Source organism: Hypanus sabinus, chromosome 9, assembly GCF_030144855.1.
Source record: "Hypanus sabinus isolate sHypSab1 chromosome 9, sHypSab1.hap1, whole genome shotgun sequence".
Lineage (NCBI taxonomy): Eukaryota > Metazoa > Chordata > Chondrichthyes > Myliobatiformes > Dasyatidae > Hypanus > Hypanus sabinus.
The window spans coordinates 23918523-23945039 of NC_082714.1; the positions used below are offsets into that span (position 1 = coordinate 23918523).

Consider the following 26517-nt stretch of genomic DNA (forward strand, 5'->3'; position numbering starts at 1 on the left):
CATTGAGGAACATGATCCGCACCAAGTTCAGCAGAAATTGCCTATAAAAGCTTTTCATTAAATGATTTTGAGTCCTGGTGTCATGGAGCAATATTGAATGGGTGCCAGCCTCCATAACATCCGATTTCTCAAACTTCTGGTGATAACCCCCTGCCTTCACCAGTCCCCATTCCCATTTCCCTCATTCACCTCTCAAGACGATCACTTCCCTCTGGTGCTTCTCCCCTTTCCCTTTGTTACATGGCCTTCTGGCAATTTATTTCACCAATCGACTTCGCAGCCCTCTACTTCACCCCTCTCCCTCTCCCAGTTTCACCTTTCACCTATTACCTTGTACTTCTTCCTTCCCTCCCCCCCCCCCCCCTTCTTGCTCTGACTTCTCATCTTTTTTTCTCCAGTCCTGTGAAGGCCTCAGCCTGAAATGTTAACTGTTTACTCTTTTCCATTGATGCTGCCTGGCCAGCATTTTGTGTGTGTTGCCTGGATTTCCAGATCTGCAGATTTTTTCTTGTTTGTGATTGGCCAGCCTCCAGGTTGACTATATAATTCATCCAGCTACTCCCAATTTCATGCATTCAGACCCTATCCCTCAGCATTTCACCAGTTTAAATGCTTCTACTATTACTATTGTACTTGCCTCAGCCACTTTCTCAGCAGCTTATTCCATATAGTCACCCTCCTCTTTATGTGAAGGCATATGGTACGCTTCCTTTATTTGTTGCGGCATTGAGCTCAGAAACTTAAGTTGCAGCTTTATAAAACTGATTAGGCTCCATTTAGAGTATTGCATTCATTTTTGATAGTCTCATTATAGGAATGGTATGGAGTCTCTGGAGAGGGTGCAGACGAGTTTTAATAGGATGCTACATGGATTAGAGGATGTATGCTATGAGGAGAGGTTAGATAAACAGATTTTATTTCTCTGGAGGAGAGGCTGAGGGGGGAGACCTTATAGAAGTTTAAAAAAGATTATGATAAGCATATATACATAAGACAGCTGGTATCTTTTTTCCCAGGATGGATGGATGGATGCATTTAAGGTGAGGGGAGGGGAATTCAAAGGAGATGGGTAGACCAGGTTTTGTGCACAAAGTAGTGGATGCCTGAAAAATGTGCTGCCTGGGATGGTGGAAGAGGCAAATATGATTGAGGTGTTTAAGCAGCTTTCAGTCGGCACGTGAATATAAGAATAGAAGGGTATGGATTATTTTCAGTAGGGATTAAGTGTCATTATCTTGATTAGTTTATCATGGGATGGTGGGTCAAAGGTACTGATGGATCTTGGTGTTTCAATCCAAGGTTCTTTTAGAAGTCAGGAACGAGGCATAAAACTTATTACTTCACGATCATTTTATTAAGAGTTGATAGAACACAGGCTGAAGCTAGTAGCAGAAGGCTTACAAACAAGAGACTAAGAAGATTAAAATAGCTTTGCTTTGTGTTTAGTTATTTTATACACAGAGAAATGAAAAATTCCTTTAAAATCTATAGATAACAATTAACCAATTAGTAAGTACTTATTCAATACCACTGTACCAAATTAACCAATGAGAAAACATTTATTCACTTAATGCAGAACAAAGAAGCTTCCAGAATTATACTTTGTATAACCACTAGAGGTATATTAAACTGCTGTGTGTATACTATAACCCTTAGGAATCATATTAAGAAAGGGATATAAGAAATTACATAAAATACAAGCAAATAATTAATTGTTAAATTGCAAAGAAAATAACAGTTACGCAGTTAGATCTAACAGTGCTTTTCTGAGTTCTATTTGACCTTTTTCAGTGTTTTTGGCTGTATTGTTACTGCTTCATGAAACCCCCATGCTAGAATTTAATTTAGTAATATTCAGATATACTATATTTGTCTACTAGAGAGGAATTTGATTTCTAACCTGTGGACTCTTTGTAAAGGTCAAACTGTTTTAGGAAGGGAATTGAAATATGATTGTAGGAATTAGGAGTAATACACACAAGATGCAGAAGAAACAGCAGATCAGACGGTGTTTGTGGAGTGAAGTGAAGAATCAACATTTCAGGCTGAGATCATTTATCAGGACCTCATCAGTTCCTCTGGCATTTGTGGAATCTTTTGTGTTTATAAGAATAATGAATCAATTATGTAGCTATTTGCGTTTGTTCCTCTGTGGGCCTTAATTGGGTGACTATATTTTCAAACATTGATGCCTACTTCTAGATTTTGCCATACTCTCTTCAGATCCACTGTGTCAGGACAGCTCAGAATCTTGTATGTTTCAATCAAGTCCCCTCTCAACAGCTAGGATTCTATCAGATAAAGCCTAGCATATCTTTCTTTTCCTCGTAAGGCATTCTATCCATTCCAAATTTTAGTCTGGGGTCATTTCTGGACTGCTTCATCTTTAGCAGTATGGAGGAACAGAGGCATTTTGGTGTCCATTTCCGTTGATCACTCAGAGTTGCCCCACAGATTGATAGGGTGGTTAAGAAAGCATATGGTGTATTGGACTTCATTATTCATGGGACTGGATTTAAGAGCCACCAGGTAATGTTGCATCTTTATAAACTTTGGTTAGATCACACTTATATATTGTTTAATCATTTTTGTTCTTTCCCACAGTCTTACGTCAGATCAACTAAATGAACTTCAAAGTCCTGGTGAGAGTTCAGCACTTAAAAACTACTTAATCTAAGCTTTTGTAGTAATATGTCAAAAATTACATCTCTGGCTAAGAGTTTTGTAGAGAACAGCCAGTGATATTTTCCTAATGCCTCAGCTTATCTGTGTGTTAAGTAACCCCATAATCAGTGCATTAAAACACAGAAGTCAGAAATGAGCTGGATATCATACAGTGATACAGTTCCAGTGTGGAAAACAGGCCTTTGGCAAAACTTGTTCATGCTGATCATATTGCCTAACTGAGCTAATCCTATTTGTATGCAGTAGGTCTAAATCCCACCTAAGGCTTTCCTATCCATATACTTGTCCAAGTGTATCTAAATGCTGTAATTGTACTGGCCTCTACTTCCGGTGGCTTGTTCCATATATGCAGCACTCTCTGTGAAGGAAAAAGTTGTTCCTCAGATTCCTTTCAAATCTTTCCACTCTCACTTAAAATCTTTTCCCTCTACCCTGGGGAAAGACTGGCTATTCACTTTGTCTATGCCTCACATGATCTGATAAATTTCCAAAAGGTTCCTACACCCCAGGGGAAAAGTCTAGCTTATCTAACCTCACACCCTCCCCCATCCTAATAACACCCTAGCAGATCCTTTTTACACTCTTTACAATTTAAAGACCTTCCTATAGCAGGATGATCAGAACAGTGCACAGTACTCTAAATTTGGCCTTACCAATGTTGTACAGTTGTGACACGATGTCCTAACTCCTGTACTTGATATCCTGATGCATGAAGGCAAGTGTGTGAAATACCTTTTTCACCATCCTGTCTACATGTATCACCACTTTTAAGAAACTATGTACACGTGCTTCTAGGTTTCTCTATTTTACAACAATTACCAGGGTTTTACCATGTATTGTGTAAGTCCTAGCAACTCACACAAAACGCTGGAGGAACACAGCATCTGTGAGAAAAAAGTACAGTCGATGTATTGGGCTGAAACCCTTCGGCAGGACTCTGTAAGTCCTATCCTGGTTTGTCTTATCAAACTGCAGTACCTCAGATTTATCTGAATTAAGCTCCATCTGCCACTCATCCAATTGATCAAATTTCCATTATAATTATAGTTGACCTTCACTATGCCACAAATTCTAGAGTCCACAAAGTTAGTAAAAATGTCACCTATATTCTTATCTGAATCTTTAATATAAATGATGAACTGTGGCGACTCATTTCCTAGCGTATCCGAACCGACTCACAATTAGATAGCCTACGGGGGTTTGCGAGCACAGAGCTTTGGAGCCTCTTCGCCATGGGGGGCCGGTTGACAGAGGCTTAAAAGTGAGGCTGAAGTTTTCGAATAAAGTTTTTTCCTTCGACTGCTGTTACCAACTCCGTGTCGTAATTTTAGCGCTGCGTGTAGCACACCGCTACAGAACGACACTGATCCCTGCAATACACTACCTTCACCAGCTCTAATCTGAAAAACACCTTCTACACCACCCTCTGTCCTATTGTCAAGCCAATTTTGTATCTATTTGTTAGTTTGCCTTGGAGCCCCTGCAACTTAAATCTTCTGGAGAAGCCCACCTTACAATGTCTTATCAAAAGTCTTACTGAACTTCATGTTAGAGTTCGTCAACTTTGCTTCCCCTCCCCAGCTTTTTTGACAGCAGTACAATCCGATTTATCTGATTGGAGTTGCTGCCATTGATTAAAAAGAAATTTGCTTAATTGGTTTATTGTTCTTTTTTGTTTAAATTAATTTGTAGTAGTTTAATTAATTGTATTATTTACTTTTATATCATATGAATGTTTCAAATATTTGGGACTTTTTGAATTTTTTTATAGTATCAGCATAAAGCATTAGTAACTGAACCAGCAGGTGGAATTCTGGAAAGTTGATTTGTGGTACTGGTTTGAATCCTAACACAGTTGCTGTTAAATTTAAATTCAAGCAAATAAGTGGATCATTGAACCATTTATCCAAATCATGGACAGAAGTTGTAAATAATTAGGACCTCAGCACTGATCTCTGTGGCCTCTACTGGTTACACCCTTCCAACTTGAAAATAATCTTACTTATTTTTGCTCTCTATACACTGTCCATTATCCCATCTTTATTCCATGGCAAGAGCATATACTTTACATTTGTTTAATAACCTTTTGTGTGGCACTGTAGCGGTGTGCTACACGCAGCGCTGCAATAACGACATGGAGTTGGTGAGCTGCATTTGCAAAAGGGGTTTATTCAAACTTCGCGGCCTCGCTTTAAAGCCTTCCTGATCCCGCCCTCCCCGGGCCGGAATGCTGTAGGGGGCGTGTATTCACAGTCCTGTTCCGCGCGCGGGCTTTTCCCCTTGCTGGTGAAGCAGGCTTGGTGCCCTCTTTGGGACTGGCCTCAATGCCGGCATGCGCCGCTTTGTGAGCCGGTTTGAGTGCGCTGGGAGGTGGGTCACCACATAACCCCCCCCCCAAAGAACCGGTGATACACTCCCCCAATGTCCACAGTCTGGGTCGGACTCTGCTTGGGAGGTCTGCCTCTGCGTCGCGGTGCCGGAATCTTGACCAGCTGCTCCATGTCCACATGGGCTGGTTTGAGTCGGTCCACCGTGAAAACCTCCTCTTTCCCCCCAATGTCCAGCACAAATGTGGACTCGTTGTTTCTGATCACCGTAAACGGCCCCTCGTAGGGCCGCTGTAGCGGTGCCCAATGTCCGCCCTGTTGTACAAAAACGAACTTACAGTTTTGCAGGTCTTTGGGTACGCAGGTCGGGTAATGCCCATGCTGTGAAGTGGGTATGGAGGCCAGGTTACTGAGCCTCTCGCGTAGTCTGCCCAGGACTGCTGCAGGTTCTTCCTCTTGCCCCCTTGGGGTTGGTATGAACTCTCCTGGGACGACCAGGGATGCGCCGTACACCAACTCAGCCGACGAGGTGTGCAGATCCTCTTTGGGCGCCGTGTGGATTCCGAGTAGGACCCAGGGAAGCTCGTCCACCCAGTTAGGCCCTGTGAGGCGGGCCATGAGAGCCGACTTCAGGTGACGGTGGAAACGCTCCACTAGTCCGTTCGACTGTGGGTGGTAGGCAGTTGTGTGGTGCAGCTGTGTTCCCAAATGGCTGGCCATAGCTGACCACAGGCTGGAGGTGAACTGGACGCCTCTGTCAGAGGTAAGACGCTGATCTCGGCTCCGGTGTCAACCAAAAAGCGGCGTCCCGACTGCTTGTCCCAGACATACAGGAGGCTATCCCAATGGACAGCCGCTGTAGCCATCAGCGGTGGCTGGCCCTGGCATTTCCTGGGAACTTGCAGGGCGGGCTACAGCAGCAGGCTTCTGTGCCCCACCGCTGGTGGTAGAAGCACCATTGTTTGTTGGTCTCCTCACGCCTGCCTCTGGGGTTAGCAGGTTCTGCGGCCGGGCCTGGTCTGGTTTTCTGCTGGGAGCGTAGCCTGGTGATCTGTGCGACAGACGCCCCACTCTCCTCCTTGGCTTTCCACAGCATGTCCGCCTGGGCCGCCACCTTCCAGGTGTCGCTGAAATCCATGTCGGACAGCAGCAGGCGTATGTCCTCAGGCAGCTGCTCCAGGAATGCCTGCTCAAACATGAGGCAGGGCTTGTGACCTCCGGCCAGGGACAGCATCTCGTTCATCAAAGCCGACAGTGGCCTGTCCCCCAAACCATCCAGGTGCAGTAAGCGGGCAGCTCGCTCGCACCGTGAGAGTCCAAAAGTCCTCATGAGCAAGGCTTTGAATTCTGTGTATTTGCCGTCCGCTGGGGGCAATTGTATGAACTCCTCAACCTGGGCGGCTGTCTGCTGGTTGAGGGAGCTCACCACGTAGTAGTAACGTGTGGCATCTGAGGTTATCTGCCGAATGTGGAATTGGGCTTCTGCTTGCTGGAACCATAGGAGAGGTCGCAATGTCCAGAAGCTTGGCAGTTTTAACGAAACTGCAGGAACAGATGCGGCATTGTTCATCTCCAGTCACCAATTGTAGCGGTGTGCTACACACAGCGCTGCAATAACGACACGGAGTTGGTGAGCTGCAGTTGCAAAAGGGGTTTATTCAAACTTCACGGCCTCGCTTTAAAGCCTTCCTGATCCCACCCTCCCTGGGCGGGAATGCTGTAGAGGGCGCGTATTCACAGTCCCGTCCCGTGCGCGGGCTTTTCCCCTTGCTGATGAAGCAGGCTTGGCGCCCTCCTTGGGACCTGCCTCAATGCCAGCGCGTGCCGCTTTGTGAGCTGGTTCGAGTGCGCTGGGAAGTGGGTCGCCACAGCACTTTATTTCCATGTCTTCTGAAAGTCCAAATAGATCAATCAACTGTTTCAGTCTTGTCTCTTCTAGTTGCATTTACAAAAATCGTTTAAGGTTGGTCAAGCACGATTACCCTTTCATAAAGCCATGTTGACACTACCCTGATGCTATTTCCTTAATAGATTCCAGCATTTCAGTGGTACCAATGTCAGGCTAACTGATTTATATACATCCCTGCTTGCTTCTCTCTGTTTTTCTTAACTAGCAGGGCTGCAATTACTTCCTTTGAGTTTGTAAGAGCTATTCTAGAGTCTATCGATTTTCTTGAATAGACAACCAGAATTCCAGAACTCTACAATTGTGGCTGGATTACTTTTCAGCCACATTATTTTGTCCAATTCTTTTGTATTCATTAATGCTGTATTCTTAGATCTTTATTCCCTTGGCCTCCCATTCCTTACTATTTCTTGAAGACTCTGCTTATTACTTCCCAGTTTTTTCTGCCTACATCTGCAAGAGTCTCATTATTTGTTGCTGATGTGTTTCATGTGCTTTGACAAACTTTTTGTGTTTCTTGCTATTCTATTTTCATCAATGTGCTGGCTCTCCTATGCTAAATTCTTAGATTTTCCTAATCCTGAGGCTTGGTGATTTTTTGGCAACCTTATAAACCTTGGCAATTGATCTAATGTTAACAAATGGGCCACTTGCTCTATTGAGGTTTTGTTTTGCCAAATACATTTGTAATCTAGATTTGACTTTTATTTATTACAGGCAGTAATTATGTTGAATCAAAACTTCAAACTAAGATTTTGATACCCTTTCTGGTATTTTAGAAGCTCCTTTAATTGCAGACAACAGTGAACAGCCTCGACAATTTGTACCAGTCCCTAGCTCTTCCCCACCACATATCGAAGTTGGTGATGTTGAAAGAAATGACCATGGAGGTGAGTACTGCAAAAGGAAGAATTCTTTGATCTCTTTAATCCCTTGACTAAAATCTGGGTATATATGAAGCATGTGGAGTTTTAAGAATCCATATTCCCCCTTTATCCCCATGTGAATGTTGAATTCATGGTGAAGAGATAGATAGATATTTTCACAAAATCACTATATGAGTTTGTGTTCTTGTCTCATAGCATGGAAACAGGCCCTTCAGTTCAATTAATCCATGCTGACTTAAGACACCTATCTAATCTAGTTCATTTTCCTGTATTTCACTCACATTTCTACAAACCTTTTTTATCCATGCAGCTGTCCAAGTGTGTTTTAAGTGCTGCTAATGTATCTGTTTCAACCACTTCCTCTGGCAGCTCATTCCAGATATGGATTTTCTTTTGGGTGAAAAAATTGCCTTTCTGGTATCAATTAAATCTGGTTTGGTTGAGCTGTTCTCTGATCTTGGCAATTTATTTGCAAACATTTTGTCACCATATTAGGAAACCTGTTCAATACACTGTTAATTATGGTATGTCCTCCAAATGCTTTCCCTTTATATACCTATCAATCAGCTGATTGGTCATAATTTTGGAAGCTCATTTGCGACGTGGGGAGGAATCCTTGTCATTGATTGGTTGTGTGGTGAACTTCGCACATTGTGGTCTGGAATTTTGCCCATATTGGCTCATAAATAGGATCGAGGTCCACGTGTTTGCTTACAGAACTGTTCACAGAAAACCACACTTCCAGGAATATTCATGTTTGCTTATGCCATAACTTTCACTGATACCCAGCCAAATTTATGCCCCCTCTATCTTCATAAGTAGGGACTCGGGAGAGTTGGTCATGCTGCTTTGCAGACCAATTGATGTTCATTGATCCTCGTGGATAGTTTTCTCCCAGTTTGGCTGACCTAATATTTGCTGAAGTCCCTGGACTGGTTTTCGTAGACCACATCAGTCTTGTCTAATAACTTGGTTCATTCTTTTGGTCTTCAAAGTATTCTCAACATTGTTGTTGGCTTTTACAGAACTGAAATTCTATATTCTTTGAGCAATCAGGCCGTCATTTCCAAGATATTTCAAATGTATGGAAAAACAATCCACTTGGTCACTTCTTGGTTGTTGTGCTGTTGATCTCATGAAGTTCCGTGGGTATCCATTTTATGCAGAGACTTTAAATAGATATTTCTTCCTAATCTCTAACCATGAAGATCGAAGGGGGCAGAGAATCACTGGGCATTGGTGGAAGCAAACACACAGCATGCAAAGCAAACGATTCTGTAAACAAATGTAGACCTCGAACCTATTTATGAGCCGACGTGGGCAAAATTCCAGACCACAGAGCATGAAGTTCACCACACGTCTAATCAATGATGAGATTTCCTCCCCTCATCACAATTGAGTTTCCAAAATGATGACCAATCAACTGATTGAAAAGCATATAAGAGCCAAGCATTTGGAGGACACACCACAAGTGACATTGCATTGAAGATATCTCCTTGTATGGTGATGAAACATTTGCAAGTAAATTGCCAAGATCAGAGAACAACTCAACCCAACCATCAACCACTTGAGCTACACCTTTTCCGAATTATTTCTATTAAATCTCTCCTCTCCTCTTAAACCTATGCCCTCTAGTTCTTCATTCTTTTGGTCTTCAATGTGCACATTGGCTCTTTTCATCTCTATAAGATCACCATTGATTCTCTTATGCTCCAAGTAATGAAGTTCAAAACAATTCAACCTATCTCCATAGCTCATTCCTTGATGCCATGTACCTGTGCTCTTATAAAAGTCTGCTGCAAGTCAGTTTTTCATTGTACCTGTGCATATATGTATTTGACTTATGACAACAAACTTGACTTTAACTGAGTCTTGACAACATCTTTGTAAATCTCTTCTGCATTGTTTCCAGCTTAATAGCATCCTTCCCATTTTAATGGAACCAAAACTAAAAATAATATTCCAAATGAAGCCTTGACAGCTTCTGTACTCAGTGTCCTGACTGATAAAGACTAGCATGTTAAAAGCCCTGTTCACCATGCTATAAACCTGTGGTGCCACTTTTGGGGAACCATGTACCTCTTGTCCTACAACACTCATTCAGCCTCTACTGCTCACTGTGAAAGTCCTATCCTGATTTGTCTTTCTAACATGCAACAAAGGAATTATCTGAATTCATTTCCACTTGCTGCTCTTCCTTCTTGGCCCATTTACCTAGCTGATCAAAATCCCTCAGTAATTCCTAATAACCATCTTCATTGTGAACACTGCCACCTATTTAAGTGTCACCTGCAAGCTTACTAACTATGCCCGGTATAGGCACCTTCTCTAAATGAGTGAGAGAACAGCTTCTTGCATAAACTCCCGTTTAAAAATACTGCCCCCCTATCTTGAAACTATCTCCCTTTGTTTGAGATTCTCCCACTAGGAGAAACAACTCAATATCTACCGTGTGATGTCTCACCTTCCAGGATGTCCTATGTTTCATCAGGGGCGACCCTTGTTCTGCAAAATTCTAAAGAATACAAATCAACTTCTTTTGGCCCTTTGTGATAGGGGAATTCTCTTATTCAGGGTTTGTCTGGTGAATCACTTTTGAACTGTGTTTCAAGGTTTTGAAAGGTAAAGCTAATTTCATGAATAAAAATGAACTTTTGAGCATTTTAACACCATGTTTAATGTTTTGAACATATTTGTATTTCAAGGAGCGCGAAGCGCAGAAACAAATATCACTGTGATGATTGTACGCTCTAGTATCAATTATTTGGTGACAATAAAGTATTTGTATTTAAGTTTACTAGAAGCAAGTTGTTAACAACCATACAATCCTACCAAAGGATTTTGGCCTGAAACATCGACTGTACTTTTTTCCATAGATGCTGCCTGGCCTGCTGAGTTCCTCCAGCATTTTGTTTGTATTGCTTGGATTTCCAGCATCTGCAGATTTCGTCTTGTTTGAAATGTACACCAGTTGCTTTATGATGATAGTAGGAAGACTGGGTAGGAGTAGCAGAGGTACCTACTGGCCTCAAAATAGCCAAAGTTGGATTCTGGAGAGAGGCCGGAGAGCAGCAATGTTGTGAAAGAAATTAACTTGGTGTTAACTTTATCTACTCCAAATAATAATATAGTTTATTATTTATTTAATATATATTTAACACGTTATTTTCATTGATTAGTTGCTACTAATAGTCCTAGTGGCAATTTTCTCATCACCTCCATTTTTCCTGTATCAAGGGTTTTTATCTTCTAGTGAAAATAAAGGTAACTACAGACAGAAAGATGAATTGTTCACAGATGGAAGAAGTAGGGTCTCACTCCCACAGGTCCATGACGATATGCGTAGCGGAGAGAACACGTCTTCTTTCTTGAGACCCATTTCATGTCAGGAGGAACAGGACAATTTTGAAGAATCAGGTAGTTGCCACATATATTGGTTGTATTAACTGTGTTCCACATCTAAACATTAAATTCTTAATACCGGGGTGATGGTCACAGGAGTCATCTTGAGCTAACTAAAGAAATAAAATACATAGATATTTTATCATTGCCATTTGTGCTGTTATTTCTAAACTTGAAGTCATAAGAATTATTCTATACTAAGTTTTTAACATTGAAATGATGGTAATTCTTAGTTTGGATCATTGATTACTTTATCAAAATGCTGTAAAAGGTTTTAATTCCTTTTGGAAACCTTGTTTTATGTATAATCAGATAATATGAAAAAACAATTATGATGGAGGTTCACATTGGATGCTTATGAGTTCTTCAGAGAACTTGTTTTTCAGCAATGTGAATTAATGAGTAATACATATGGATATCATATTCTTAAAACCATCCCCCCTGCTTGGGTATAGGCTGCCATCAGCAGCTCGCCTGAGTTCTCTGCCCTGGGCCTATGTATGGTTGATCGGCCCTGTGGCTTTCACTTCCAACACACGACTTAATGTCTTCTCAGCGAAGATCCTTCCTTTCCCAGGAATGAGGTTTTTGGTGCTTCTGAAGCTTTGGGTTTTAACAAGATAGTATTGCTAACCCATGTCCAACCTCCTTTCACAGCCAGGCTTGCAACCATCCATGGTGGAGTTGAATGTCATCTTGCTGGCAATGAATGTTTAAAGTAATCAGATGTTATGAAATGTGAGGTAGAAAGATTTTGCTTTTGTGCAATTCATATTTGATAACATTGTTTATATCTGCACAGCACTGGGAAAAAAACTTATCCTGTCTAATTTTAAAGATCATTCTGTTTAGATTTTCATCATCCATATTACCATATGGAGCTTTCGTTCCCATCCATAGAGCAAATAGATTTTGTCTTTGCCCTTGTTGCATTCTTCAAATAAACCTATGCTATAAAGTGTGACTGAGTTACTTTATAGATTAAAATTTTACGTTGACATTGATATGTAAATCTAATACTGATAGTTACTCCTATATTTTGTAATTAGCACTCAACTTTGATATGAACAAGTACAGCTTTCCATCTTTATGTTATATAAATTGAGTCTTGTATCCATCTAGTGAACTTAAAAGTGCAGCACATTGTCTGCTGTAGGGGTCTTAGATATTTTACTTGTATGCATTTTGATACAAATGCTGCTTTCATAGGATCCCTAGTTGGAGCTGATGATTTTCTACACAATTATTCACGACCTGAATCGTACAAACATTTTGCTGCTCGGTTCAAACTCTCTTCTGTCTGTCAGGTACACTTGAACTTTTAAATTTCTGTCGGGTTTCATAGTTGTGCTTTGGGCGATTGACTATGTTTTCGGTCTCTATTCAATTAAATGTACATCCAATAGATTGGATAAAGTCTGCTACAATAGAGAATAAGTCTTGGCTAACTTACTGAAGTCTTTGTGGTGCCGTACTTGGATGGAGCTAGATTTGTTGTGCTTAATGGAAAACTACATTGTGTTAGTCTGTTTTAGTTTGATTATGCATTTCATGTTACCAGCCTGCAGCATTAATTTGTTTTAATTGGCTTATACTTTCAGATAGTCATATACAACTGAAGCTTTTTTTTTTGTATGTCTGTAAAGCATTGTGCCTTTGATTTACTGAAAAATATGTAAGTAGAGATTATAGCACAGTTTTGCATATTTTGCCTTTAATTGGCAGCATTCTTTGATCCAGAATTTGGCTATATTTCAGGGTGAAGATATCAAATTCCCACTTGCCAAAATGCAACAATACTTAAAATGAAAATGCATTTTTCCTATTGTTTTATCCTATCTACAGGGACAGTTATTTGCTTGAGAGAATAATCAGAGTTGTCTGCATGATCAATGTGTTGTAATTTCCCTTTTGTGGAATTGGAATTAGAGTTAATTTATTATTGTCGCATGTTCTGAGGTACAGTGAAAAGCTTGTCTTGCATGTTGCTCATAGATCAAATTATTACAAAATGCTTTGAGGTAGTACAAGTGAAAATAATAACAGAATGCATAATAAAGTGCAACAGCTACAGAGAAAGTGCAGGTATACAATAAGGTACAAGATCATAATGAGATAGATTGTGAGGTTAAGAATCCATCTGATGGAAACATTCAGTAGTCTCATAACAGTAGAGTAGAAGTTGTCCTTGAGCCAAGTGATGAGTGCTTTCAAGCTTTTGTGTCTTCTGCCCGATGGGAAGGGAGAAGAGAATGTCCAGGGTGGGTTTGGTCTTTGATTATGCTGGCTGATTTGCTGAGGCAGCAAGAATAGACAGAGTCCATGGAGAGGAGGCTGGTTTCCGTAATGTGCTGAGCAGTGTCCACAACTCTCTGCAGTTAATTGGGGTGGATGCACCTCATGCCTATTTCTGTAAAACATTTATTTTCCCACTAGGTATTTTACATCGAGATAATAGTGGAATTTGTTTGTGCCTTGTGTTCTTGTAAGGAAAAGTGAACCTGAGCCCATGCTCCAAATGCTGTCCCATGTTCCTGTTTGAATTGCATATGTCTGCAGAGCAGATAAGGATATTATTAGGTTCTGATGTAATGTTCCATATATTCCACAATGAAAGAGTCTAAGATTCAATTAAAATAACATATTTGTTATTTGAGTTTGTATAGACAATGTACTCCAGCTAACTGCCTGTGGTGTAGTGGCATCTGCACTGGACTGCGAGGCGTGTGGTCTTGTGTCCGAATCTGACCGGCTCCTTGCACCCTTTCAATCCTTGTTGGGTTTGAGTGTCGAGCTAGCAACTTGGCCTTGTAAAAAAAAACAAACGCTAAAGAAATGGCAAGGTTGCTGCCTGATGCACCACAAGGTGTGGAAAGGAGCAACAACAACACTTTATTAAGCATTTAAAAGAATGAAAGAAAATCTCATCAAACCAAAAACAAAAAAAATGGCTTGATAGTTTAGATGCAAGGAGAAAGTTGCCCTTGAGTAGAGAGTCAAGGGGCCAGCTTGAGAAAAAGTCTGGGCTATTAAAGGCTGAGATGAGGAGAACTGTCTTCATTCAAAGTGTGATAACCTTTGGTGCATTCTACCTTGGATGGTTGTGGAAGCTTCATTGTTTTCATCCTAAACAGAGATTGATGGATTTCTGGATAGTAAAGGAATCAATGATGATGTGGATGGTGCTTTTTAAAAATAAAAGGCAGCTGAAAGATCAGTGATGATCTTGATAAATGCCATAGCTGGTTCAAAGAGCTGAATGGCCTTCTGCTCCTCCGCTCCTATCTCATTGCATTGCAGGAAAGAAAAGGAAAGTCATGGAGGACAAAGTCAAAATTAATTTTGTGAATTTGAATTCAATGAAAGAAATTGACTCTTGATTTCATCTGAGCTGCCTCTGAGAGAGAGATCCAACTATGTATTTTTAAATTAAAATAGTAATTTCAGGGAGATGCGTAATTGCAGCTACTTTCCCCTTGGGAAGATGCTCGCAACAGCAATTTTCAGTTAACTGACAGAGGAGTCTTCGGCTGAAATTTTTTTTTGTTCCTATTCAAAATTGTGTTGTCTTGAAAAAAGCCCTGAAATAAAACCAAATTCTGGGTTTTAATTCTTCTGCTTAAATACACAATATATAAAGCTGTGCTACAATCTCTATCTCCATATCTTGTAGTAAAGGCAATACATTTTTTTTTGCTTCTGAAGTTAAGTAGTTTAAATTGTAAGTAGTTTCTATGCATTTTGTTGTCTGATGATATTCCTATTCTTTTTCTCATCTCATATTCTGAATCTTCTTCAGGATGTAGTCCTCCCTGAAGGGAAGGAGGATCTGAAACTGAAAGTAGTAATTGGATACAATGGAAATGGAAGAGGAAATATGGTCTGGAATCCTGATACAGGTAACTGTTAAAGCAAGTTGTGATCTCAGAGTGTAAATGAGTCAGGTGTATACAGAATATACCTTGGAATCTAGATATGCACAACCAATGTGCACGATCTCAAAAGGAAATGTACATTATGCAGCAGAGAGTCCTTGTCTTCGGTATCCTTGTTGAGAATTTTATCAAATTAATACCTTGATTTACATATTTAGTGGACTTCCTGTGTAATTTAATTCTCAATCTGTATTAAGCATTTACTTTTCGTAACTTGGTGTGTTAAAATGAATTACATTTTATCTTTTGTACAACATTTATATTGGCTACTGCTGAGCAGTGCATTAACTGAACAGTGTAATTACAATAGTGTAGGATTATAATGTAAAAAAAAGTTCCTGCCATTATTTTGATTGTCTCTCTGTTTATCTACCTTTTCAAGGTCTTTTTGCATATTCTTGTGGCTGTCTGGTGGTAGTTGAGGACCTGCATTCTGGATCTCAGAGACATTTAACAGGCCACACAGGAGAAATCTCTACTCTTGCAGTCAGCCATGATACACAGGTATGCTTGGGCTGAATTTGGGTGAGATTTGATTTAGTCACTGATGCCCTTTATATCTCAGTTAATTATGTTACATTTCGCCACCTCTAATAATTAGAAAACCAAGTGGTAATGATTGTGGTTCCTTGTAGATTTGCAACTGACTCTGAAGCTGTAATCCTGCTTTTGGCCCATAAATGCATAATATACTTGCTGCTTCAAGGTTTTTTTTGGGGAATAGGTGGTGGATGAAGTTGATAAGGTAGTGTTTTCCTTTCCATTTGTTACAATTTATTTATTAATACCTTATAATAATCAACAATATATATTTGGTTTCCAGTACCTATTTATAAATGTTATTTTTTGAATTCAAAATCTTAGATCTGTGGGATATTTTAAAAAGAAACGAGGAAAATTCCAAAAGGAAGTATGAAAGTTCTGTCTCTCCGAAAACATGGGCTTTGTAGATATTAATTATAAACAGAGCCATCATCTATTCAGCAATAGTGGGGGGTGGGGTAGCAAAGAAATTCATTAAATAACCAGTCTAGGCAAAGGGAAATACACAAAGGAAGGGATAAGTTCTTTTCCATTCACCCCTCTAACTCTTGCCGACAATAACTTTAATAAAGTATGCTGTTGCTTACGCACATGAATATTTGCAAAAGCTTTAATGTTTTGTGATGTTTCTTTAATATTAATATCAGTGAAGTTTTCCTGGAAGTTTTGTAATCTGAGGATTCCTTTACTTAATTACATGCCTTAAAAATTTGGAGGATTTTCCCTTTTATTCTCTCACAAGGATCTTGCATCAGCTTCGGGAGAACAAGACAAAAATGGCTGCTGCATTTTTATTTGGGATGTCATGCGTGGCAGTTGTAAGAAGGTACTTTCTCATCATACAACTGAGGTGCAAGCTATGGACTATTCCAGAGATGACAGATTCTTGATGTCTGCTGGTAAGGTTTATTGATCTTTGAGCAGTATAATCTGATATTGAAACTATTTTCTTATCAATGTTTTTCTGCAGGATTTAGTCAAATGTTTGAAGCCGGTGAATTTTCTTCTTTCCTGCCTGAATTCCAACGGATTCATTCTTTTTATGACTTTATGGTCTGGCTTTCCATCTCCACAATTCTAGTTGTCATGGCATTCTCAAGAAGCAGTGATTCATATGTATTACTGATCTTATATGATGCACTTATAGTTCACAGTATGGTCCTCTGCAGTAGATAATCTGCATTCAAGATTCAAGTTACATTTATTATCGAAGTATGTATTCAGTATACAACCCTAAGATTTATCTTCCCCAAGACAGCCACAAAACAAAGAAAACCATGGAACCTGTTCAAAGATGAACATCAAGCCCCAATGTGCAAATAAAGAACATAACGCATGAACGACAAAAAAGAGTGAAGAACACAATATAAAACATCAAACCACCAAGTCAGCAAAACAGTCCGAGAATATTTAGTGTCAGCTCAGTTCAGTTTATTCTTGCACTGTGTTACTTATTGACTATAGGCCACAGGCCAGTCCTCCACAATCAAAATCGCACAAAATAGCAACAATAAAAAAAAGTCCAACCAGAAACACATCATCACATGAACTACAGAGTCCAGTCCACAAATCCAGTCGACTAATCCTTTCCCACACCCAATTATCCGGCAGCAACGAGTGAGACCAATTAAGTGCAGTCACCTTCCCCCGACCAAAGAGGGTGAAATAGAGACTGGTCACGCAAACCTGATGGTGCTGAACACCTGCTCGCCTTCCACTCTAATTCTTACTGATTTTAATCTTCCTCGACATTTTAATCGGCAAGTAATAGAGTTGATCATGAGCTTGCACCACATCTCCAAACTTCTTGGCTTCCAGGCCACACACTTTATTCAAAACCTCCCTGAATTTCCTTGGAAACAGCAAAGTACCAGATCACTCAATCGGCCCGAAAACACATCATGAAACTGTAGATCGCACGTTCCAATAGCAGCGGAATCATATTTGAAAGAAATAGTAAAGGAAGTAATTTTGCGAACTATCTGAAAGATGTTGCCTTTGTCTGTGTTGTTCGCTGACACCACCTTCCATCTTCACTTGAGGGGTGACCCTCATCTTGCAGCCGCCTATCACTTTAATTCTCCCTCCCAATCCTTTTGACATGTCTGTGGCTTCTTGCATTCTAATGTGGCCCAATCTTTTGTCTGGCCACGTTGCAACTTTCCAGAGTTGGTATTTTCCAGAGTTTAACTGAACTTGCTGAGCCAAGTTAATTAATTTGAATTTCTCCTTTGAGCAGCTAAAGATATTTTTGATGTGATGGACATTGAATAAGGAAGTAATATTGCTTGTTTCTAAAGTAGAATTAGTTTTTTTTGTTAAATGTTCTTAGTTGCTTGGTTCTGGTTTAAGATGATGCTAGTGAAGCACAGTGATGACTTGCTCACAGTGAACAAAACTATTAACTACTTTATTAATCTCACGTTTTCTCTGAAGCGATCACTGCAATCAATAGCCTGTAACTTCCCTTTCGGAGTTGAGTCTTTGACCCACCTATACACCTGGCACTTTGCAGTGTGAACTGAATTCTTGAAGGTGCAGGACGGTTGCAACATGGTGTGTATGTGCCGGATCAAGACAGTGGGGCTTGGGCCCAAGAGTGGGGAATGAGGCAATGTTTGGCCATTACTAGATAAGGTTTGGAGGTGATTCGAAGCAGCAGAACTGTGATGAGGCAGAGTAATGGCGATAGGACCTGGGCCTGAGAAAGAGGAATAAGCTGATGTTTGACCAATTTAAATGGCTGGCCAGATTGGAAGTGTCAGGTATAGGCTGAAAATATACAGTGGGCCCCGGGCTTGAGAGTATATTGAAGCTGCAGGGCCCAGATCTGAGGGGGAAGAATGACCTGAGATTTGACTGATTTAAATGCTGGGCTAGATTGGGAAGGTCGGGGTGTCAGAGCCAGAGGAGTGGGATGGGTCAGTGTTTAGCTCACTGTTCGTGAGGTTTACTCGTCTCTGTGCTGAACTGAGACTGTGAGCTGCAACTAACTGGACCAGCTGTTACAATGAAGGGCTTCATGACTGTGGACTCACTTTCATGAACTTCAGTTCTGAATGTTATTTGCTTACTTGCATTGTGTGCACGATTTGTCACTTGATTCTGCACGAAGGGTATTTAACAGTTTTTTAATGGGTTCTGTTGGGTTTTTTTTTGTTCGTAGCTGCCTGTAAAGAGATGAATCTCCAGGTCTTGTATAGTATACATACTGTGCAGAAGTATTAGGCACATATATATTGCTAGGGTGCCGATGATTTTTGCTCAGTACTGTAGTGTGGAGTGGAGAGCGAATTTTTCAATCTGGTGGGAACAAAGAGTGTTGGGAGTAGTGAGGGTGGAGCACCACAGGAGAACAGATGGCAGAGAAGGAGTACCAGGGATGGGGGTTGACGTGGGTACAGACACACCCAGGCCTGGGACATAGGGCAAGATAATTTGATTCCAAACAATTGGTTATTGATCATTATAGAATATCCCTTTGGTGCTTTCTGCTCCCTTCCCTCTATGTTCCCTTTTTCCCAACCATTATCCCTTTCTGCCTGCCTCCCTTCTCATTCTCAGTCCACAATAGAGACCCATATCAAAGATCAGGTATATCATCACTCGCATATGTTATGAATTTTTTTTTGCAGGAGTACAGTGCAATGCATAGAATTATTAAAATACTGTGCAAATGTCTTGACATGGACACACCATACACACATATGTATTTATTGTGTGTGTGTGTGTGTGTGTGTCTTAAGACTTTTGCACAATACTGTACTTCAATAATAAATATACTTTAAACTTTTAACCTTGATATAGATTTTGCTCCTTAAAGGTTTCTGATGTTGATTTGATCTAATTTATTTCAGGAGATTATAGGGACCTCACAATTGCTTTATGGAATACCAGGAATTATGAGCTTGTGGCAACTACAAAAATATGTGATCCTATCCATGATTTAGCATTTGACCCAACTGCCTTCAATGAGTTTGCCTATGTTGGGGTAGGAGCTGTGCATTTCTGGTTGATAGAAGAGAATGCTAATGAAGTACAACTGAAGGTCAGTTTTTGCTTTTTAGGATACATTTTTGTAATAATAAATAGTTCATTGTTGGACTTTACTTTTAAATGTGTATTGAATGCTGATGGTTTATGAGGCATTGGTCAGATCACCTTTGGAGTATCGTGATTAGTTTTGGGACCCATATCTAAGATAGCATGTGCAGAATTAGAAAGAGGGAGGTGTATAAGAGTGATCTGGAAATGAAAGGTTTAACATGTGATTGTTCTAGGCCTATACACATTGAAGTTTAAAAGAATGAGGGGTGTATCTCATTGAAACCCACCAAATATTGAAAGGCCTACATGGGATATAGAAAGAATGTTTCCAATCGTCGGAGAGTATAGGGTGTTGAATATATGGAACTTATTGTCACGGACAGCTATAGAGGCCATGTTATTGAGTACATTTAAAGTAGTTCTCAAGCACGCCAAAAGCTATTGGGAAAAGGTGGGAAAATGGAGTTGAAGGGAATATAAATTAGCCATGATTGAATGGTTTAGCAGACTCAATGGGCTGAATAGCCTAAATCTGGTCTGTTTTATAGATTATCCTAATTACCTCATGCCAGATGCCATCAGTTGACTGCTATACAATCATGTATCAAAGCAGCATTAGATGAATAACCTTCCAGAAGCTGCTGCTCTGATCGTGGCTGAAGAGTAACTCAAAACTCAACATCTGACAGCTTACCTTATAGCTTTTTTTTCCTTCTGCTAAGACGGCAATTTTGTGAGGTGTCTAGAGGCATCACTAGTGGAGAAGGAGCAGAATTATTGCTTAAAGTCAGTGACCTTTCATCGGAACTGGAAAGATGTAATAATGAAATAAGTTTAAAGTTGCAAAGAAAGTTGCAGAAGGTATCAGTCAGAAAGAGAAGGCCTGTGATAGGGTGCAGTAGCATAACACTAGTGGTTGTGGATACTGTAGAAGGATAGACATTTTGATGTGCGTTGGTACTTCTGTGTAACAGATGTATATAAAGTATAGAGTTGGCGCATATAGAGTTGCATTTTCTTAAGCCTGGCTTTCTGTGCTTTATCCTCTGCTTACCACATTACAGTAGGAAATATTTTCATCTTGATGTAAAATTTTCAAATATTATTTGTTTTATTTTGTTGTTATAGGTTCACAGGGTCTCAATCCCAGATGAAGTGAATGCTGGGGAGCTCACTGCGTTATGCTATAACTGTGATTCAGTTCTTTATACCGCAACCAACACAGGGAAGATCTGTGCATGGGACACACAGCACAACAGATGTTTCATGACATGGGATGCAGATGAAGGGGAAGTTGGTACGTAAAGTTATAATATGGCCCAGTACTTACAGCAGTGCGGTAATGTTATTTATCACAGCAGAATCAGGTTTATTATCATCAGTTTATATGATGTAAAATATGATGTTTTGCAGCAGTACGTTGCAAAGACATAAAGTTGTAATGAATTACTAAACAGTGAACAGGAAAGGAATCACGAGGTAGAGTTCATTGACTATTCAGAAATCTAATGGTGAAGGGGAAGAAGCAGTTTCTGAGTTATTGAGTGTGGGCTTTCAGGGTGGTTTGTATCTCCTCTTAATAGTAGTAACAAGAAGGGGGCATGTTGCAGATGGTAAGGATCTTTAATACTAGATGCTGCTGCCTTAAGGTACAGCCTCTTAAGGTCTTTTCGAAGTGGGAAAGGATTACACCACTGCAGTAGTGTCATCTGCGAATTTTCTGTTTTAGGAATTGTGCAAAGTCGAGGTTATCGCTTGATGAGTGGCAGTAACACAAAGAAGATCCGGCTATGGGCAGTCACTGGGTTGCAGGAAATGAGACTTGAGGAAACAGGAGCAAGGTGATGTTGCAGTGAATTTTCATTGCAATGAATTCTTACGTTAATTTGTACAGGAAATAGAATTCTATAGCAATAGGATAGATTAGACCATAAGATATAGGAGCAGAAGAAGGTCATTTGGCCGATTGAGTCTGCTCGGCCATTCAATCATAGGCTGATCCAATTCTTCTAGTTATCCTCGCTCCCCTACCTTCACCCCATACCCTTTGATGCCCTGTCTAATTGAGAACCTATCTAACTCTGTCCTAAATACACACAATGACTTGGCCTCCACAGCAGCTCATGACAACAAACTCCACAGATTTACCACCCTCTGACCAAAATAATTTAGAAACATAGAAAACCTACAGCACAATACAGGCCCTTCAGCCCACAGTGCTGTGCTGAACATGTACTTTCTTTAGAAATTACCCAGGATTACCCATAGCCCTCTATTTTTCTAAACTCCATGTACCTATCCAGGAGTCTCTTAAAAGACCCTATTGCATCCACGTCCACCACCGTTGCCGGCAGCCCATTCCATGCACTCACCACTCTTTGTGTAAAAAAAAAACTTACCCCTGACATCTCTGTACCTACTTCCAAACACCTTAAAACTGTGCCCTCTCATGATAGCCATTTCAGCCCTGGGAAGAAGCTTCTGACTATCCATAGGATCAATGCCTCTCATTATCTTTCACACCTCTATCAGGTCACCTCTCATCCTCCATCACTCCAAGGAGAAAAGACCAGGTTCACTCAACTTATTCTCATAAGGCATGCCTCCCACTCCAGTCAACATCCTTGTAAATCTCCTCTGCACCCTTTCTCTGGTTTCCACATCCTTCCTGTAGTGAGGTGACCAGAACAGAGCACAGTACTCCAAGTGGGGTCTGACCAGGGTCCCATATAGCTGCAACATTACGTCTCAACTCCCAAACACAATCCCAGGGTTGATGAAGGCCAATGCACTATATGCTGCCTTAACCACAGAGTGAACCCTCCAATCCTCCAGAACCTTTCCCATTCCCACTGATGATGCAAATATCATTGCCAGAGGCTCAGCAATCTCCCTCGCCTCCCTCAGTAGCCTGAGGTACATCTCGTCTGGTTCAGTGACTTATCCAACAATGCTTTCCAAAAGCTCCAACACATCCTCTTTCTTAATATCTGTATGCTCAAGCTTTTCAGTCCACTGTAAGTCATCCCTACAATTACCAAGATCCTTTTCTGTAGTGAGTACTGAAGCAAAATATTCATTAACTACCTCTGCTATCTCCTCCGGTTCCACACACACTTTTACACTTTTACACTTGATTGGTCCTATTTTCTCACATCTTATCCTCTAGCTCTTCACGTACTTGTAGAATGCCTTGGGGTTATCCTTAATCCTGTCTGCCAAGGCCTTCTCATGGCCCCTTCTGGCTCTCCTAATTTCATTCTTAAGCTCCTTCCTCCTTCCTGCTAGCCTTATAATCTTCTAGATCTCTACCATTACCTAGTTTTTTGAACCTTTCGTAAGCTTTTCTTCTTGACTAGATTTACAACAGCCTTTGTACACCACGGTTCCTATACCCTACCATCCTTTCCCTGTCTATGCAGAACTCCATGCAAATATCCCCTGAACATTTGCCACATTTCTGCTGTACATTTTCCAGAGAACATGTTCCCAATTTATGCTTTCAAGTTCCTGCCTGATAGCTTCATATTTCCCCTTACTCCAATTAAACGCTTTCCTAACTTGGCTGTTCCTATCCCTCTCCAATACTATAGTAAAGGAGATGGAATTGTCATCACTATCTCCAAAATGTTTTCTCACTGAGAGATCTGACACCTGACCAGGTTCATTTCCCAATACCAAATCAAGTACAGTCTGTCCTCTTGTAGGCTTATCTACACATTGTGTCCAGAAACCTTCATGAACACACCTAACAAAATCCACCCCATTTAACCCCCTTGCTCTAGGGAGATGCCAATCAATATTTGGGAAATTAAAATCTCCCATCACGACAACCCTGTTAATATTACACCTTTCCAGAATCTGTCTCCCTATCTGCTCCTTGATGTCCCTGTTACTATTGGATGGTCTATAAAAAAACACCCAGCAGAATTATTGACCCTTTCCTGTTCCTAACTTCCCACAGAGACTCAGTAGACAATTGCTCCATAACTTCCTCCTTTTCTGCAAATGTGACACTATCTCTGATCAGCAGTGCCACGCCCCCCCCCCACTTTTGCCTCCACAGATACTGCCCAACCTGCTGTGTTTCTCCAGAGTGTTTTGTATGTTGCTTTGACCCCAGCATCTGCAAAGTATTTTGTGTCATCTTTTGCCTCCCTCCCTGTCCCTTTTGAAGCATCTAAAGTAACCATTCCTGCCCCTGAAACATTCAAGTTTCTGTAATCGCACAACATCACAGCTCCAAATACTAATCCATGTTCTAAGCTCATCTGCTTTGTTCATAATACTCCTTGCATTAAAATAGACACATCTCAAACCATCGGTCTGAGCACATCCCTTTTCTATCACCTGCCTATCTTCCCTCTCACACAGTCTCCAAGCTTTCTCTATTTGTGAGCCAATCACCCCTTCCTCTGTCTCTTCAGTTCGGTTCCCACCCGCCAGCATTTGTAGTTTATACTCTCCCCAATACCCTTAGCAAACCTCCGTGCCAGGATATTGGTCCCCCTTGGATTCAAGTGCAACTCGTCCTTTTTGTACAGTTCACACCTACCCCAAAGGAGGTCCCAACGATTTAGAAATCTGAATCCCTGCCCCCTGCTCCAATCCCTCAGCCACCTCCACCTCATTCTATTCCTATATTCACTGTCACATGGCACAGGCAGTAATCCCGAGATTGCTACTTTTGAGGTCCTGCTTCTCAACTTCCTTCCTAACTCCCTGTAGTCTGTTTTCAGGATCTCTTCCTACCTATGTCGTTGATACCAATATGTACCACAACCTCTGGCTGTTCTCCTTCCCACTTCAGGATATTGTGGACACAATCAGAAACATCCCGGACCCAGGCACCTTGGAGGCAAACCACCATCTGTGTTTCTTCCCTGAATTCACAGAATCACCTGTCTGATCCCCCCTAACTATAGAGTCCCTTATCACTGTTGCCATCCTCTTTCCTTTTCCTACCCTTCTGAGCCACAGGGCCAGACTCTGTGCCAGAGATGTGGCCATTGTTGTTTCCCCTAGGTAGACTGCATTTCTCCACATCTCAGTTCTAAATGGACATCCTTCAATCCTGAAATCGTGCCCTCTTGTCCTAGAATCCCCTACCATGGAAGTAACTTTGCCATATCTAATCTGTTCAGGCCTTTTAACATTCAGAATGTTTCTATGAGATCCCCTCTCATTCTCCTGAACTTCAGGAAATACAGCCCAAGAGCTGCCAGACGTTTCTCATATGGTAACCCTTTCATCCCTGAAATCATTCTTGTGAATCTTCTCTGAACCCTCTCCAATGTCAGTATATCCTTCCTAAAATAAGGAGCCCAAAACTGCACCCAATACTCCCAAGTGTGGTCTCAGGAGTGCCTTATAGAGCCTCAACATCACATCCCTGCTCTTATATTCTATATCTCTAGAAATGAATGCCAACATTGTATTCACCTTCTTCACAATCGACTCAAGCTGGAGTTTAACCTTTAGGATGTATTGCACAAGGACTCCCAAGTCCCTTTGCATCTCTGCATTTTGAATTCTCTCCCCATCTAAGAAATAGTCTGTCCATTTATTTTTTTCACCAAAGTGCATGACCATACACTTTCAAACATTGTATTTCATCTGCTACTTCTTTGCCCATTCCCCTAAACTATCTAAGTCTCTCTGCAGGCTCTCTGTTTCCTCAACACTCCCTGCTCCTCCACCTATCTTTGTATCATCAGCAAATTTAGCCACAAATTGATTAATTCTATAGTCCAAATACGCACAGCATAAAAAGCAGCGGTCCCAACACCGACCCCTGTGGAACTCCACTGGTAGCCAGCAGCCAGCCAGAATCGGATCCCTTTATTCCCACTTCCTGTTTTCTGTCGACCAGCCAATACTCCACTCACACTAGTAACTGCCCTGCAATTCTACGGGTTCTTACTTTGCTAAGCAGCCTCATGTGCAGCACCTTGTCAAAGGCCTTCTGAACATCCAAGTACACCACGTCTACTGCATCTCCTTTGTCTACCCTGCTTGTCATTTCCTCAAAGAATTGCAGTAGGTTTGTCAGGCAGGAATTTCCTTTCAAGAAACCATGCTGGTTTGGCCTATCTTGTCATGTGCCTCCAGGTATTCTGTAATCTCCTCCCTAACGATCGATTCCAACAACTTCCCAACCACTGATGTCAGGCTAACAAGTCTATACTTTCCTTTCTGCTGCCTCCCACCCTTCTTAAATAACGGTAACATTTGCAATTTTCCAGTCATCCGGTACAATTGCAGAATCTTATCGATTCTTGAATGATCATTGTTAATGCCTCCGCAATCTCTCCAGCTACTTCCTTCAGAACTCGAGAGTGCATTTCTTCAGGTCCAGGAGATTTATCCACCCTCAGACCATTAAGCTTCCTGAGCACCTTCTCAGTCGTAACTTTCACTGCACAAACTTCACTTCCCATTAGAGCTTGCAAATTTCAGCATGTTGATTTGTATGAAATACAGATATGATTCCTTATCTGGAAACATTTCTTTGGTCTTTAACTTACTCATTGCATCTATTTTGAATGTTCTGATTTTTCTTTCAGATCAAATTCGGTGCTTCTGGAGCATGAAATGATTCTGGATGGCACTGTAGTTAGTGCAGTCTTTGATGATACCATGGACATGGGAATTGTGGGAACCACAGCAGGAACATTGTGGTATATAAATTGGGCTGAAAATACCAGCATCCGTCTGATCAGTGGCCACAGAAACAAGGTCAGATAATTTCTGAATTGTATGTTGAGAGTAGATTGCAGCATTGA

The 26517-nt window shown here is 40.9% G+C and overlaps 1 protein-coding gene across 4 annotated transcripts in view; it reads left to right on the plus strand.

The window, feature by feature from the left end:
- Window positions 1–26517, plus strand: part of wdr90 (WD repeat domain 90) — a 102427-nt gene that overhangs the window by 59548 nt on the left and 16362 nt on the right. For 2 of the 4 annotated variants that reach the window (XM_059979302.1, XM_059979300.1), the window contains 11 exons: window positions 2605–2642; window positions 7698–7808; window positions 11043–11222; window positions 12417–12514; window positions 15007–15106; window positions 15525–15646; window positions 16428–16584; window positions 19543–19733; window positions 20861–21029; window positions 21462–21573; window positions 26299–26470. In XM_059979302.1, coding sequence (XP_059835285.1) covers window positions 2605–2642; window positions 7698–7808; window positions 11043–11222; window positions 12417–12514; window positions 15007–15106; window positions 15525–15646; window positions 16428–16584; window positions 19543–19733; window positions 20861–21029; window positions 21462–21573; window positions 26299–26470 — 1450 coding nt within the window. The remainder of the gene's footprint in view (window positions 1–2604; window positions 2643–7697; window positions 7809–11042; window positions 11223–12416; window positions 12515–15006; window positions 15107–15524; window positions 15647–16427; window positions 16585–19542; window positions 19734–20860; window positions 21030–21461; window positions 21574–26298; window positions 26471–26517) is intronic. The other 2 variants (XM_059979301.1, XM_059979303.1) reach the window with 2 other exon arrangements.